Consider the following 15,980-nt stretch of genomic DNA (forward strand, 5'->3'; position numbering starts at 1 on the left):
CCATAAAAATCCACGGAAATCAATGGGAAATCCATGGGAAATGAATGGGAACTTCATGGAGATCCATTGGATTCCATAAAAATCCACGGAAGTCAATTGGAAATCCATGGGAAATGAATGGGAACTCCATGGGAAATCCATTGGATTCCATAAAAATCCACGGAAATCAATGGGAAATCCATGGGAAATGAATGGGAACTTCATGGGAAATCCATGGGAAATCCATTGGATTTTATAAAAATCCATGGAAATCAATGGGAAATCCATGGGAAATGAATGGGAACTTCATGGGAAATCCATTGGATTCCATAAAAATCCACAGAAGTCAATGGGAAATCCATGGGAAATCCATTGGATTCCATAAAAATCCACATAAGTCAATGGGAAATCCATGGGAACTTCATGGGAAATCCATTGGATTCCATAAAAATCCATGGAAGTCAATGGGAAATACATGGCAAATTAATGGGAACTTCATGGGAAATCCATTGGATTCCATAAAAATCCATGGAAGTCAATGGGAAATCCGTGGGAAATGAATGAGAACTTCATGGGAAATCCATTGGATTCCGTAAAAATCCACGGAAGTCAATGGGAAATCCATGGGAAGTGAATGGGAAATGAATGGAAGTCCATGGGAAATCCATTGGATTCCATAAAAATCCACATAAGTCAATTGGAAATCCATGGGAAATTCATAGGAATTCATGGGAAATCCATGGGAAATCCATTGGATTCCATAAAAATCCACATAAGTCAATTGGAAATCCATGGGAAATTCATAGGAATTCATGGGAAATCAATGGAAATCCATGGGAAATTAATGGAAATCCATGGGAAATTATGGGAAATTCATGGTAATCCACAGGATTCCATTGAAATCCATGGGAAATTATTGGGAAATGAATGGAAATCCATGGGAATGAATGGAAATCCATGGGAATTACTGGAAATCCACAGGATCCCATTGAAATCCATGGGAAATCCATGGGAAATTAATGGAAATCCATGGGAAATTACTGGAAATCCACAGGATCCCATTGGAATCTATGGGAAATTATTGGGAAATGAATGGAAATCCATGGGAATGAATGGGAATCCATGGGAAATGAATGGAAATCCATGGGAAATGACTGGAAATCCACAGGATCCCATTGAAATCCATGGGAATGAATGGAAATCCATGGGAATGAATGGGAATCCATGGGAAATAACTGGAAATCCACAGGATCGCATTGAAATCCATGGGAATGAATGGGAATCCATGGAGAAATGCACAGGATCCCATTGAAATCCATGGGAATGAATGGAAATCCATGGGAATGAATGGGAATCCATGGAGCAATGCCCAGCAATGCAGGGCTGGGGACTGAGGAAGGGCCGAGGCAGCACCAACCCCCCGTGAGCCAGCCCGGGGCGGGGTCCCGAGCCCGGGATGGATTTTTGGGAATCTTTGGGAATTCTGTGGGAATGCTCTGCTCTCCCCCGGGCAGATATCGTGGGCACGCTGCGCCCAGACGAGAAGGCCATCATGACCTACGTGTCCTGCTTCTACCACGCCTTCTCCGGGGCACAGAAGGTGAGCCCGGCCCCGGAGAGCCCCCCTGGCACCGGGCACCGGGCACCGGGCACCTGGGATTTGGGAAATGAGATTTGGGATCTGGGATTTGGGATTTGGGATTTGGGATTTGGGATCAGAGATTTGGGAAATGAGATTTGAGATTTGGGAAATGAGATTTGGGATCTGGGATCTGAGATTTGGGATCTGGGATCTGATCTGGGATTTAGGATCTGATCTGGGATCTGCTCTGGGATCTGGGATCGGAGATTTGGGAAATTATATTTGGGATCTGTAATCTGCTCTGGGATTTGGGATCTGCTCTGGGATCTGAGATTTGGGGTTTGGGATCTGATCTGGGATCTGATATTTGGGAAATGAGATTTGGGATCTGGGATCTGAAATCTGATATTTGGGATCTGCTCTGGGATCTGAGATTTGGGATTTGGGATATGGGATTTGCGATCTGAGATCTGGGATCTGGGATCTGAAATTTGGGAAATTATATTTGGGATCTGGGATCTGGGATTTGGGATCTGGGATCTGCTCTGAGACCTGAAACTTGGGATCTGGGGTCTGCTCTGGGATCTGAGATTTGGGATCTGTTCTGGGATTTGGGATCTGATATTTGGGATCTGGGACCTGTGATCTGCTCTGGGATCTGGGATCTGGTATTTGGGATCTGGGATCTGGTATTTGGGCTCTGGTTCCTGGTTCCCGCCCGGCCGCTGCTGTGCCTGCCCTGGCCGGGGCTTTGGCTCCTGGCTGTGCTGAGCTCGCGCTGCCGCTGCCTTGGCTTCCTCCTCCTGTTCCCTTCCTCCTTCCGGCCTGCATTCCCTTGGCTTCCTCCTGTTCCCTTCCTCCTTCCCGGCCTGCATTCCCTTGGGTTCCTCCTGTTCCCTTCCTCCTTCCGGCCTCTGTTCCCTTGGCTTTCCCCTTGGTTCCCTTCCTTTGCCCTTTATTCCTTTCCTTTCCCCTCCAATTCCTTCCTTTCCCCTTTATTCCCTTTTCCCTTTTATTCCTTTCCTTTTCCCCTTTATTTCCTTTTCCCCTTTATTCCTTTCCTTTCCCTTTATTTCCTTCCTTTTCCCCTTTATTCCCTTCCGTTTTCCTTTCCTTTATCCTTTTCCATTTCCCTTTATTCCTTTCCTTTCCCCTCAATTCTTTCCTTTTCCCCTTTATTCCCTTTTCCCTTTTATTCCTTTCCTTTCCCCTCCAATTCCTTCCTTTTCCCCTTTATTCCCTTTTCCCCTTTATTCCTTTCCTTTTCCCCTTTATTCCCTTCCTTTTCCTGCTTCCTCCTTTCCTTTCCTTTCCCCTCCATTTCCTTCCTTTTCCCCTTTATTCCCTCCCGTTTTCCTTTCCTTTATCCTTTTCCTTTTCCCTTTATTCTTTTCCTTTTCCCTTTATTTCCTTCCTTTTCCCCTTTATTCTCTTTTCCCTTTATTTCCTTCCTTTTCCCCTTTATTCCCTTTCCTTTTCCCTCCAATTCCTTCCTTTCCCCTTTATTCCCTTTTCCCTTTTATTCCTTTCCTTTCCCCTTTATTTCCTTCCTTTTCCCCTTTCTGTGATCCCTTTCCCCTTTATTCCCTTCCTTCATCCCTTCCTTTATCCCTTTCCTTTTCTTCTTTATTCATTTCCTTTTCCATTTCCTTTATCCCTTTCCTTTTCCCCTTTATTCCTTTCTTTTTCCCCTTTATCCCCTTCTTCATCCCCTTCCTTTTCCCCTTTATTCCCTTCCTTTTCCTGCTTCCTCCATTCCTTTCCTTTCCCTCCTTTTCCCCTCTTTTCCTTTATTTGATTTATAAATTTCTTTTGTTTATTTCCTTCATTTATTTCCTTCATTTATTTCCTTCATTGATTTCCTTCATTTATTTCCTTAATTTATTTCCTTCATGGATTTCCTTAATTAATTTCCTTCATTGATTTCCTTTACTTGATTTCCTTAATTTATTTCCTTCATGGATTTCCTTCATTAATTTCCTTCATTGATTTCCTTAATTTATTTCCTTCATGGATTTCCTTCATTAATTTCCTTCATTTATTTCCTTCATTAATTTCCTTAATTAATTTCCTTCATTGATTTCCTTCATTGATTTCCTTCATTGATTTCCTTCATTGATTTCCTTAATTTATTTCCTTAATTTATTTCCTTAATTAATTTCCTTCATGGATTTCCTTCATTGATTTCCTTTCTTTCCTTCCTCCCCGGCCGTTGGATTTTCCTCCTCGTGACCCTTCCCAGTTCCTCTTCATCCTCTTCATCCTCCTCATCCTCCTCATCCTCCTCATCCTCCTCATCCTCCTCATCCTCCTCATCCTCCTCCTGGATTCCTCCTCTGCCTCCCACCCAGGTACCTCCAGCCCGGCCTCTTCCTCCTCCTCCTCCTCATCTTCCTCCTCCTCCTCCTCCTCCTGGGGCAGATCGGGATCGGGATCGGGTTTGGGATCGGGCTCACAGAGGGCTGGGGTTCCTTTTTCTTTCCCCTTTCTTTTCTTTTCCTTTTCCCTTTTTTCCCCTTTTTTTTTTCCCTTTTCCCCCCGTTTTTCCCTCTTTTCCCCCCTTTTCCCTCTTTTCTCCCAGTTTTCCCCTTTTTTTCCTGTCTTTTCCCCTTTTTTCTCTCCTTTCTTTTCCCTTTCTTTCCTTCAAACTTTTTTTGAAGTTCCCATTCCCATATTACCAATCCTAAATTCCCATTCCCATATTCCCAAATTCCCATATTCCCGTATTCTCATGTTCCCATTCCCATATTCCCAAATTCCGATATTCCCAATCCCAAATTTCCATCCCCATATTCCCAATCCCATATTCTCATATTCCCATATTCCCATTTCCAAATGCCCATATTCCCATTCCCATATTCCCAATCCCATATTCCCATATTCCCAAATTCCAATATCCCCAATCCCAAAATATTCAATCCCATATTCCCATAATTCCATATTTCCAATACCATATTCCCAAATCCCATCATTCCCAATCCCAAAATTCCCAATCCCAAAATATTCAATCCCATATTCCCATTCCCATATTCTCATATTCCCATTCCCATATTCCCAAATTTCAATATTCCCAATCCCAAAATATTCAATCCCATATTCCCATTCCCATATTCCCATTCCCATTCCCATATTCCCAAATTTCAATATTCCCAATCCCAAAATATTCAATCCCATATTGCCATTCCCATAATTCCGTATTTCCAATACCATATTCCCTTTTCCCATATTCCCATTTTCCCATATTCCCATATTCTCAAATTCCCATTCCCATATTCCCATTCCCATCATTCCATATTTCCATTCCCGAATTCCGGAATTCCGGAATTCCCAATTCCCGCGTTCCCGCAGGCGGAGACGGCGGCCAATCGCATCTGCAAAGTTCTGGCCGTGAACCAGGAGAACGAGCAGCTCATGGAGGACTACGAGCGCCTGGCCTCGGATGTAAGGGGGGAAAAAAAACCAAAAACGCCCCAAAAACACCCCAAAAACAGCCCAAAAACAGCCCAAAAATACCCCAAAAATACCCCAAAAACAGCCCAAAAATACCCCAAAAACACCCCAAAAACAGCCCAAAAACACCCCAAAAACAGCCCCAAAAATACCCCAAAAACACCCCAAAAACACCCCAAAAACAACCCAAAAATACCCCAAAAAAACCCCAAAACACCCCCAAAAATACCCCCAAAACAGCCCCAAAATATCCCCAAAAACAGCCCCAAAACCACCCCAAAAATACCCTGAAAACAGCCCAAAAACAGCCCCAAAAATACCCCAAAACCACCCCAAAAATACCCCAAAAACAGCCCCAAAAATACCCCAAAAACACCCCAAAAACAGCCCAAAAATACCCCAAAAACAGCCCCAAAAACAGCCCAAAAATACCCTAAACCAGCCCCAAAAACACCTCAAAACAGCCCCAAAAATATCCCAAAACCAGCCCCAAAAACACCTCAAAAATACCCAAAACCACCCCAAATCCCACCCAAAAACAGCCCCAAAAACAGCCCCAAAACAGCCCCAAAACCACCCCAAAAATACCCCAAAAACAGCCCCAAAAACACCCCAAAAATACCCAAAAACAGCCCCAAAAACACCCCAAAAACAGCCCCAAAAACAACCCCAAATTCACCCCAAAAACAGCCCCAAAAACACCCCAAAAACAGCCCCAAAAAACACCCAAAAATACCCCAAAATACCCAAAAACACCCCAAAACCACCCCCAAATCCCACCCCAAAAATACCCCAAAACCAGCCCCGAAATACCCCAAAAACACCCCCAAATCCCACCCCAAAAACACCCCAGAAACACCCCAAAATATCCCCAAAATCCCTCATAGAGCAGTGAGCACCTGGTCTCGGATGTAAGGGGGGAAAGCTCCAAAAACACCCCAAAATACCCCCAAAACCACCTCAAAAGCACCCCAAAAACAACCCCAAAGCCACCCCAAAAATATCCCAAAAATACTCCAAATCCCACCCCAAAAACATCCCAAAAACAACCCAAAACCACCTCAAAAACAGCTCCAAAAACAACCCAAAAATACCCCAAAAACGCCCCAAAACCACCCCCAAATCCCACCCCAAAAATACCCCAAATCCCCCATGGATAACTGAGTGCCTGGCCTCGGATGTAAGGGGGGGAAATACCCCAAAAACACCCCAAAACCAGCCCCAAATCCCCCTCCCACATTCCCAGTCCCTGTCCCCAGATGCCGGCCTGGATCCAGCCCCCCAAAAACCCCAAATTCCATCCCAGACCCCAAACCCCAAACCCCAAACCCCATCCCAAACCCCAAACCCCATCCCAAACCCAATCCCAAACCCCAAATCCCAAACCCCAAACCCCATCCCAAACCCCAAATCCGTGTCCCCCCAGCTCCTGGCGTGGATCCAGAGGACCATCCCCTGGCTGGAGACCCGGGACCCCCAAACTCAATCCCAAACCCCAAACCCCAAACCCCAAATCCCATCCCAAACCCCAAAACCCATCCCAAACCCCAAATCCCATCCCAAACCCAAACCCCATCCCAAACTCAATCCCAAACCCCACACCCCAAATCCGTGTCCCCCCAGCTGGATCCAGAGGACCATCCCCTGGCTGGAGACCCGGGACCCCCAAACCCCAAACCCCAAACCCCATCCCAAACTCAATCCCAAACCCCAAATCCGTGTCGCCCCAGCTGGATCCAGAGGACCATCCCCTGGCTGGAGAGCCGGGACCCCCAAAGACCATCCCAAACCCCAAACCCCATCCCAAACTCAATCCCAAACCCCAAATCCCAAACCCCAAATCCCATCCCAAATCCCATCCCAAACTCAATCCCAAACCCCATCCCGAATTCCATCCCAGACCCAAATCCGTGTCCCCCCAGCTGTTAGCCTGGATCCAGAGGACCATCCTCTGGCTGGAGACCCGGGACCCCCAAACCCCAAACTCAATCCCAAACCCCAAATCCCATCCCAAACCCCATCCCAAACCCCAAACCCCATCCCAAACCCCAAATCCGTGTCCCCCCAGCTCCTGGCCTGGATCCAGAGGACCATCCCCTGGCTGGAGACCCGGGACCCCCAGAAGACCATCCCAAACCCCAAACCCCATCCCAAACTCAATCCCAAATCCCAAACTGCATCCGAAACCCCAGATCTGTATCCCCCAGCTCCTGGCCTGGATCCAGAGGACCATCCCCTGGCTGGAGACCCGGGACCCCCAAACCCCATCCCAAACCCCAAATCCCATCCCAAACCCCAAAACCCATCCCAAACTCAATCCCAAACCCCAAATCCGTGTCCCCCCAGCTCCTGGCCTGGATCCAGAGGACCATCCCCTGGCTGGAGACCCGGGACCCCCAAACCCCAAATCCCATCCCAAACCCCAAACCCCATCCCAAACCCCAAATCCGTGTCCCCCCAGCTCCTGGCGTGGATCCAGCGCACGATCCCCTGGCTGGAGAGCCGGGACCCCCAGAAGACCATCCCGGCCATGCAGCAGAAGCTGGAGGATTTCCGCGAGTACCGGCGCGTGCACAAACCGCCCAAGGTGCAGGAGAAATGTCAGCTGGAGATCAACTTCAACACCCTGCAGACCAAACTGCGCCTCAGCGGCCGGCCCGCCTTCATGCCCTCCGAGGGCAGGATGGTCTCGGTGGGTCTGGGGGCTTTTGGGGTCCTAAACTGCCCCAAATCCACCCAAAACTGCCCCAAATCTGCCCCAGCCTTCATGCCCTCCGAGGGCAGGATGGTCTCGGTGGGTCTGGGGGTTCTGGGGTCCTAAACTGCCCCAAATCCACCCTAAACTGCCCCAAATCTGCCCCAGCCTTCATGCCCTCCGAGGGCAGGATGGTCTCGGTGGGTCTGGGGGCTTTGGGGTAAAATCCACCTTGGTGTGTCCTAAACCCACCCTAAACTGCCCCAAATCCAACTTACACTGCCCTAAATCCATCCTGACCTGCCCCAAATCCATCCTGAACTGCCCCAGATCTGCTCCAGCCTTCATGCCCTCCGAGGGCAGGATGGTCTCGGTGGGTCTGGGGGCTTTTGGGGTCCTGGGGGGGCTTAAATCCACCTTGGTGTGTCCTAAATCCACCCTAAACTGCCCCAAATCCACCTTAAACTGCCCCAGATCTGCTCCAGCCTTCATGCCCTCCGAGGGCAGGATGGTCTCGGTGGGTCTGGGGGCTTTTGGGGTCCTGGGGGGGCTTAAATCCATCCTGAACTGCCCCAAATCCACCCTGAACTGCCCCAAATCCACCCTAAACTGCCCCAAATCCACCCTAAACTGCCCCAAATCCACCCTAAACTGCCCCAGATCTGCTCCAGCCTTCATGGCCTCCGAGGGCAGGATGGTCTCGGTGGGTCTGGGGGCTTTGGGGTCCTAAACCCACCCTAAACTGCCCCAAACCCACCCTAAACTGCCCCAAATCCAACTTACACTGCCCCAAATCCACCCTAAACTGCCCCAAACCCACCCTAAACTGCCCCAGATCTGCCCCAGCCCTCCGAGGGCAGGATGGTCTCGGTGGGTCTGGGGGCTTTGGGGTGCTGGGGTGGGATTTGGGCGTTCTCAGGGGGTCAAATCCACCTTGGGGTGACTGAGGAGTTTTTGGGGTGACTTTGGAGGGGTTTTGGGGTAACTCTGAGGGATTTTGGGGTCCCCAGGACATCGGGGCGGGCTGGCAGCGCCTGGAGCAGGCCGAGAAGGGACACGAGGAATGGGGGCACCTGTGCCAGGGGGTTTTGGGGTGACACTGAGGGATTTTGGGGTAACTCTGAGGGTTTTTGGGGTGCCCAGGACATCGGGGCGGGCTGGCAGCGCCTGGAGCGGGCTGAGAAGGGACACGAGGAGTGGGGGCACCTGTGCCACCTGTGCCAGGGGGTTTTGGGGTGTCCCAAAGGAGGGATAACTCTGAGGGGTTTTGGGGTAACTCTGAGGGATTTTGGGGTCCCCAGGACATCGGGGTAGGGTGGCAGCGCCTGGAGCAGGCTGAGAAGGGACACGAGGAGTGGGGGCACCTGTGCCAGGGGTTTTTGGGGTAACTCTGGGATTTTGGGGTGACCCTGGACATTTTTGGGGTAACTCTGAGCATTTTTGGGGTCCCCAGGACATCGGGGCAGGGTGGCAGCGCCTGGAGCAGGCCGAGAAGGGACACGAGGAGTGGGGGCACCTGTGCCAGGGGGTTTGGGGGTGACCCCAATTTGGGGTTGCTCTGAGGGTTTTTGGGGTAACTCTGAGCATTTTTGGGTTCCCCAGGACATCGGGGCAGGGTGGCAGCGCCTGGAGCAGGCCGAGAAGGGACACGAGGAGTGGGGGCACCTGTGCCAGGGGGTTTGGGGGTGTCCCAAAGGAGGGATAACTCTGAAGGTTTTTGGGGTGACCCTGGACATTTTTGGGGTTCCCAGGACATCGGGGCGGGCTGGCAGCGCCTGGAGCAGGCCGAGAAGGGACACGAGGAGTGGCTGCTGACGGAGCTGCGGCGCCTGGAGCGCCTCGATCACCTGGCCGAGAAATTCCGGCAGAAAGCCTCGATCCACGAGGGCTGGACGGAAGGTGCGCGGTGGGCAGGGAGGGATTTGGGGGTCAGGGAGGGATTTGGGGTTCAGGGGAGGGATTTGGGGGGTCAGGGAGGGATTTGGGGGTTATGGGGTGGATTTGGGGGTTCAGACACCAGAATTTGGGGTTCAGGGGATGGATTTGGGGGTTCAGACACCAGGATTTGAGTATTCAGGGGAGGGATTTGGGGGGTCAGGGGAGGGATTTGGGGGTTATGGGGTGGATTTGGGGGTTCAGACACCAGAATTTGGGGGTTTAGGGGAGGGATTTGGGGTTCAGGGGTAGATTTGGGGGGTCAAGGGGTGGATTTGGGGGGGCTGGGGAGGGATTTGGGGGTTCAGGGATTGGATTTAGGGGTTCTGACACCAGAATTTGGGGGTTCAGGGATTGGATTTAGGAGTTCAAACACCAGAATTTGGGGGTTCAGACTTTAGGATTTGAGTGTTCATTGGATGGTTTGGGGGTTCAGGGGAGGGATTTGGGGGTTCAGACACCAGGATTTGGGGGTTCAGACACCAGAATTTGGGGGTTTAGGGGATGGATTTGGGGGTTATGGGGTGGATTTGGGGGTTCAGAGAAAGGATTTGGGAGCAGGGGATGGATTTGAGGGGGCTGGGGAGGGATTTGGGGGTTCAGGGCAGGGATTTAGGGAGCAGGGGATGGATTTGGGGGTTCAGGGAGGGATTTGGGGTTCAGGGGATGGATGTGGGGATGATGGAGATTCAGGGCTGTCCCCACACCTGTGCCCAGGTAAGGAGGTGGCACAGGGCAGGGATTTGGGGTCTCAGAGGTTTCTCCCCACCTGTGCCCAGGTAAGGAGGTGGCACAGGGGTGGCACAGAGTGGATTTTAGGGGTCTCAGAGGTTTCTCCCCACACCTGTGCCCAGGTAAGGAGGTGGCACAGGGGTGGCACAGAGCAGGGATTTGGGGATCTCAGAGGTTTCTCCCCACCTGTGCCCAGGTAAGGAGGTGGCACAGGGTGGCACAGGGTGGGTTTTAGGGGTCTCAGGGATATCCTCACACCTGTGCCCAGGTAAGGAGGGGGCACAGGGGTGGCACAGAGCAGGGATTTGGGGTCTCAGGGCTGGCACAGGGGTGACACAGGAGTGGCACAGGGTGGATTTTAGGGGTCTCAGGGATATCCCCACACCTGTGCCCAGGTAAGGAGGTGGCACAGGGGTGGCACAGGGTGGGTTTTAGGGGTCTCAGGGATATCCCCACACCTGTGCCCAGGTAAGGAGGTGGCACAGGGTGGGTTTATGGATCTCAGGTCTGTTCCCACCTGTGCCCAGGTAAGGAGGTGGCACAGGGGTGGCACAGGGATGGGTTTATGGATCTCAGGGCTGTCCTCACACCTGTGCCCAGGTAAGGAGGTGGCACAGGGTGGGTTTAGGGGTCTCAGGGATATCCCCACACCTGTGCCCAGGTAAGGAGGTGGCACAGGGGTGGCACAGGGCAGGGATTTGGGGATCTCAGAGGTTTCTCCTCACACCTGTGCCCAGGTAAGGAGGTGGCACAGGGGTGGCACAGGGCAGGGATTTGGGGTCTCAGGGATATCCCCACACCTGTGCCCAGGTAAGGAGGTGGCACAGGGATGGGTTTATGGATCTCAGGGCTGTCCCCACCTGTGCCCAGGTAAGGAGGTGGCACAGGGGGGGCACAGGGCAGGGATTAGGGGTCTCAGGGATGGCACAGGGTGGGTTTTAGGGGTCTCAGAGGTTTCTCCCACACCTGTGCCCAGGTAAGGAGGTGGCACAGGGGTGGCACAGGGTGGGTTTTAGGGGTCTCAGAGGTTTCTCCCACACCTGTGCCCAGGTAAGGAGGTGGCCCTGCGGGACCGGGACTCGGGCACGGCCTCCCTGGCCCAGGTGCGGGCGCTGCTCCGCAAGCACGAGGCCTTCGAGTCGGACCTGGCGGCGCACCAGGACCGCGTGGAGCAGATCGCCGCCATCGCCCAGGAGCTCAAGTATGGAGCCCAAAACAGCCCCAAAATGGACCCCAAAATACCCCAAAATGTCCCCAAAAACAAACTCCAGCCATCGCCCAGGAGCTCAAGTATGGAGCCCAAAACAGCCCCAAAATGGACCCCAAAATACCCCAAATTGGACCCCAAAATCACCCCAAAGTGTCCCCAAAAGCAAACCCCAGCCATTGCCCAGGAGCTCAAGTATGGGAACCCAAAACAGCCCCAAAATGGACCCCAAAATCACCCCAGATTGGACCCCAAAATGCCCCAAATTGGATCCCAAATTGCCCCAAATTGGATCCCAAAATAACCCCCAAAGTGTCTCCAAAAGCAAACCCCAGGAGCTCAAGTATGGGAACCCAAAGTGCCCCAAATTTGATCCCAAAATGCCCCAAATTGTACCCCAAAATCACCCCAAAGTGTCCCCAAAAACAAACTCCAGGAGCTCAAGTATGGGAGCCCAAAACAGCCCCAAAATGTACCCCAAAATGCCCCAAATTGGACCCCAAAATCACCCCCAAAGTGTCCCCAAAATCAAACCCCAGGAGCTCAAGTATGGGATCCCAAAATGCCCCAAATTTGATCCCAAATTGGACCCCAAAATCACCCCAAAGTGTCCCCAAAAGCAAACCCCAGCCATTGCCCAGGAACTCAAGTGCAGGAACCCAACACACCCCCCATTTTTCCCCATTTTTCCCCATTTCCCTTGGGTTTTTCCCCATTTCCCCCCACTTATTCCTCAATCTTCCCCCCTTTTTCCTCTATTTCCCCCCTATTTCTCCCCATTTTCCCCCATTTTTCCCCATTTTCCCCCTGTTATTCCCCATTTTTCCCCATTTTCCCCAATTTTTCCCCATTTTCCCCCTGTTTTTCCCCATTTTCCCCCTATTTTTCCCCATTTTCCCCATTTTTCCCCGTTTTCCCCAGCGAGCTGGATTACTACGACTCGCCGAGCGTCAACGCGCGGTGCCAGAAGATCTGTGACCAGTGGGACCTGCTGGGCTCGCTGACCCACAGCCGCCGGGAGGCCCTCGAGGTGGGTCCGGGGTCCCCACAGCCCCAGATCCCAATGAACCCCCCTGGATCCCGATCCTGGATCCCAATCCCAGATCCCAACCCCTGGATCCCAGCCCTGGATCCCAAACAGCCCCAGATCCCACCCCAGATCCCAGTGAACCCCCCTGGATCCCGATCCTGGATCCCAGCCCTGGATCCCAAACAGCCCCAGATCCCAATGAACCCCTGGATCCCAATGAACCCCTGGATCCCAAACAGCCCAGATCCCAATGAATCCCTGGATCCCAATGAACCCCTGGATCCCAGACAGCCCCAGATCCCACCCCAGATCCCAATGAACCCCCCTGGATCCCAATGAACCCCCCTGGATCCCAATGAACCCCCCTGGATCCCGATCCTGGATCCCAATGAACCCCCCTGGATCCCAGCCCTGGATCCCAATGAACCCCCCTGGATCCCAATGAACCCCCCTGGATCCCAATGAACCCCCTGGATCCCAGCCCTGGATCCCAATCCTGGATCCCAATGAACCCCCCTGGATCCCAATGAACCCCCTGGATCCCAGCCCTGGATCCCAACCCTGGATCCCAATCCCGGATCCCAACCAGCCCCAGATCCCAATGAAACCCCCTGGATCCCAACCAGCCCCAGATCCCAATGAACCCCCCTGGATCCCAACCCTGGATCCCAATCCTGGATCCCAAACAGCCCCAGATCCCACCCCAGATCCCAATGAACCCCCCTGGATCCCAGCCCTGGATCCCAATCCTGGATCCCAATCCTGGATCCCAATCCTGGGTCCCAATCCTGGATCCCAGACAGCCCCAGGTCCCACCCCAGATCCCAGTGAACCCCTGGATCCCGATCCTGGATCCCAAACAGCCCCAGATCCCACCCCGGATCCCAATGAACCCCTGGATCCCAGCCCTGGATCCCGATCCTGGATCCCAAACAGCCCCAGATCCCAATGAACCCCTGGATCCCAATCCTGGATCCCAACCCCAGATCCCAACCTCTGGATCTCAACCTTGGATCTCAAGCCTGGATCTCAACCCTGGATCCCCCCCAAATCCCAACCTCTGGTTCCCTCCTGATCCCAATTTTGGCGGTTTTGTCCCCAGAAAATGGAGAAGCAGCTGGAGACCATCGACGAGCTGGATCCCAACCCCTGATCCCAATGAACCCCTGGATCCCAATCCATGGATCCCAACCCCTGATCCCAATTTTGGCATTTCTCTCCCCAGAAAATGGAGAAGCAGCTGGAGACCATCCATGAGCTGGATCCCAACCCCAGATCCCAATCCCTGATCCCAACCCCAAATCTGAACCCAGAATCACAAACACCCCCAGATCCCAATCCATGGATCCCAATCCCAGATCCCAATCCCTGATCCCAATTTTGGCGTTTTTCTCCCCAGAAAATGGAGAAGCAGCTGGAGACCATCCATGAGCTGGATCCCAATCCATGGATCCCAATCCCTGATCCCAATTTTGGTGTTTTTCCCCCAGAAAATGGAGAAGCAGCTGGATCCCAATCCATGGATCCCAATCCATGGATCCCAACCCCTGATCCCAATCCCTGATCCCAACCCCTGATCCCAATTTTGTTGTTTTTCCCCCAGAAAATGGAGAAGCAGCTGGAGACCATCGACGAGCTGGATCCCAATCCATGGATCCCAATCCCAGATCCCAATCCTTGATCCCAACCCCAAATCTGAACCCCAGAATCCCAAACACTGCCAGATCCCAATCCCTGATCCCAATCCCTGATCCCAATTTTGGCGTTTTTTTCCCCAGAAAATGGAGAAGCAGCTGGATCCCAATCCCTGATCCCAATCCCTGATCCCAATTTTGGCGTTTTTGTCCCCAGAAAATGGAGAAGCAGCTGGAGACCATCGACGAGCTGCACCTGGAGTACGCCAAGCGCGCGGCGCCGTTCAATAACTGGATGGAGAGCGCCATGGAGGACCTGCAGGACATGTTCATCGTGCACACCATCGAGGAGATCCAGGTGGGACCCGCCGTTCCACGCTCCTCTCCCAAAAATAATTTAAAAAAAAATGTATATTTATAATTTTCAGGGTGTTTTCTGGTGGGGTTTGGGCGTTTTTGTGGTGGAGGTTTGGGGGTTGAGCAGCTCCCAGCTGCAATCCTTGGAATCATTGGGAATAATAATTGGAATTTTGTGGAATAATTCTGTGGAATTACATCTGTGGAATTACATCTGTGGAATAATTCTGTGGAATATTCTGTGGAATAATTCTGTGGAATAATTCTGTGGAATAATTCTGTGGAATTACATCTGTGGAATTATTCTGTGGAATTATTCTGTGGAATAATTCTGTGGAATATTCTGTGGAATAATTCTGTGGAATATTCTGTGGAATAATTCTGTGGGATAATTCCGTGGAATAAATCTGTGGAACAATTTTGTGGGATAATTCCATGGAATAATTCTGTGGGGTAATTCTGTGAAATTATTCTGTGGAATAATTCTGAGGAATAATTCTGTGGAATTCTGAGGAATAGTGCTGTGGAATTATTGTGTGGAATAAATCTGTGGAACAATTCTGTGGAATTATTCCATGGAACAATTCTGTGGAACAATTCTGTGGAATAATTCTGAGCAATAATTCTGAGGAATAATTAATTCCATGGAATAATTCTGTGGAAAAATTCTGTGGGATAATTCTGTGGAATAATTCTGTGGAATTATTCCATGGAACAATTCTGTGGAACAATTCTGTGGAATAATCCTGTGGAATAATTCTGAATAATTCTGAGGAATAATTAATTCCATGGAATAATTCTGTGGAACAATTCTGTGGGATAATTCTGTGGAACAATTCTGTGGAACAATTCTGTGGAATAATCCTGTGGAATAATTCTGAACAATTCTGTGTAATAATTAATTCCATGGAATAATTCTGTGGAATTACTCCGTGGAATAAATTCTGCAGAATAATTCTGTGGAACAGTTCTGTGGAATAATTGTAAGGAATTCTGTGGAATAAATCTGTGGAATTAATTCCACGGGATAATTCTGTGGAGTTACTCCATGGAATTAATTCTGCAGAATAATTTTGTGGAATTATTCTGTGGAATAAATCTGGGGAATAATTCTGAGAAATTCTGAGGGATAATTCTGTGGAATTAATTCTGGGGAACAATTCCGTGGAATAATTCTGTGGAGTAATTTTGAGCAGTAATTCAGTGGAACAATTCTGAGCAATAATTCTATGGAACAATTCTGAGCAATAATTCTGTGGAACAATTCTGAGCAATAATTCTATGGAACAATTCTCTGGAACAATTTTCTGGAATAATTCTGTGGAACAATTCCCTCTGCCCCCTTCATCCCCAGGGCCTGATCACAGCCCACGAGCAGT

At 50.8% G+C, this 15,980-nt stretch overlaps 1 protein-coding gene across 7 annotated transcripts in view; it reads left to right on the forward strand.

Annotated features, from left to right (window-relative positions):
* ACTN4 (actinin alpha 4) overlaps positions 1–15,980 on the forward strand; it is a 62,788-nt gene that overhangs the window by 32,176 nt on the left and 14,632 nt on the right. For 3 of the 7 annotated variants that reach the window (XM_064738103.1, XM_064738102.1, XM_064738107.1), the window contains exons 8-14: positions 1,494–1,579; positions 4,910–5,002; positions 7,473–7,703; positions 9,458–9,605; positions 11,424–11,574; positions 12,502–12,610; positions 14,462–14,602. In XM_064738103.1, the coding sequence (XP_064594173.1) occupies positions 1,494–1,579; positions 4,910–5,002; positions 7,473–7,703; positions 9,458–9,605; positions 11,424–11,574; positions 12,502–12,610; positions 14,462–14,602 (959 nt within the window). Of the gene's footprint in view, positions 1–1,493; positions 1,580–4,909; positions 5,003–6,933; positions 6,958–7,472; positions 7,704–9,457; positions 9,606–11,423; positions 11,575–12,501; positions 12,611–14,461; positions 14,603–15,980 lie in introns of all 7 variants that reach the window. The other 4 variants (XM_064738105.1, XM_064738110.1, XM_064738104.1 and 1 more) reach the window with 3 other exon arrangements.

This window comes from Zonotrichia leucophrys, unplaced genomic scaffold (genome assembly GCF_028769735.1).
Source record: "Zonotrichia leucophrys gambelii isolate GWCS_2022_RI unplaced genomic scaffold, RI_Zleu_2.0 Scaffold_175_98730, whole genome shotgun sequence".
Lineage (NCBI taxonomy): Eukaryota > Metazoa > Chordata > Aves > Passeriformes > Passerellidae > Zonotrichia > Zonotrichia leucophrys.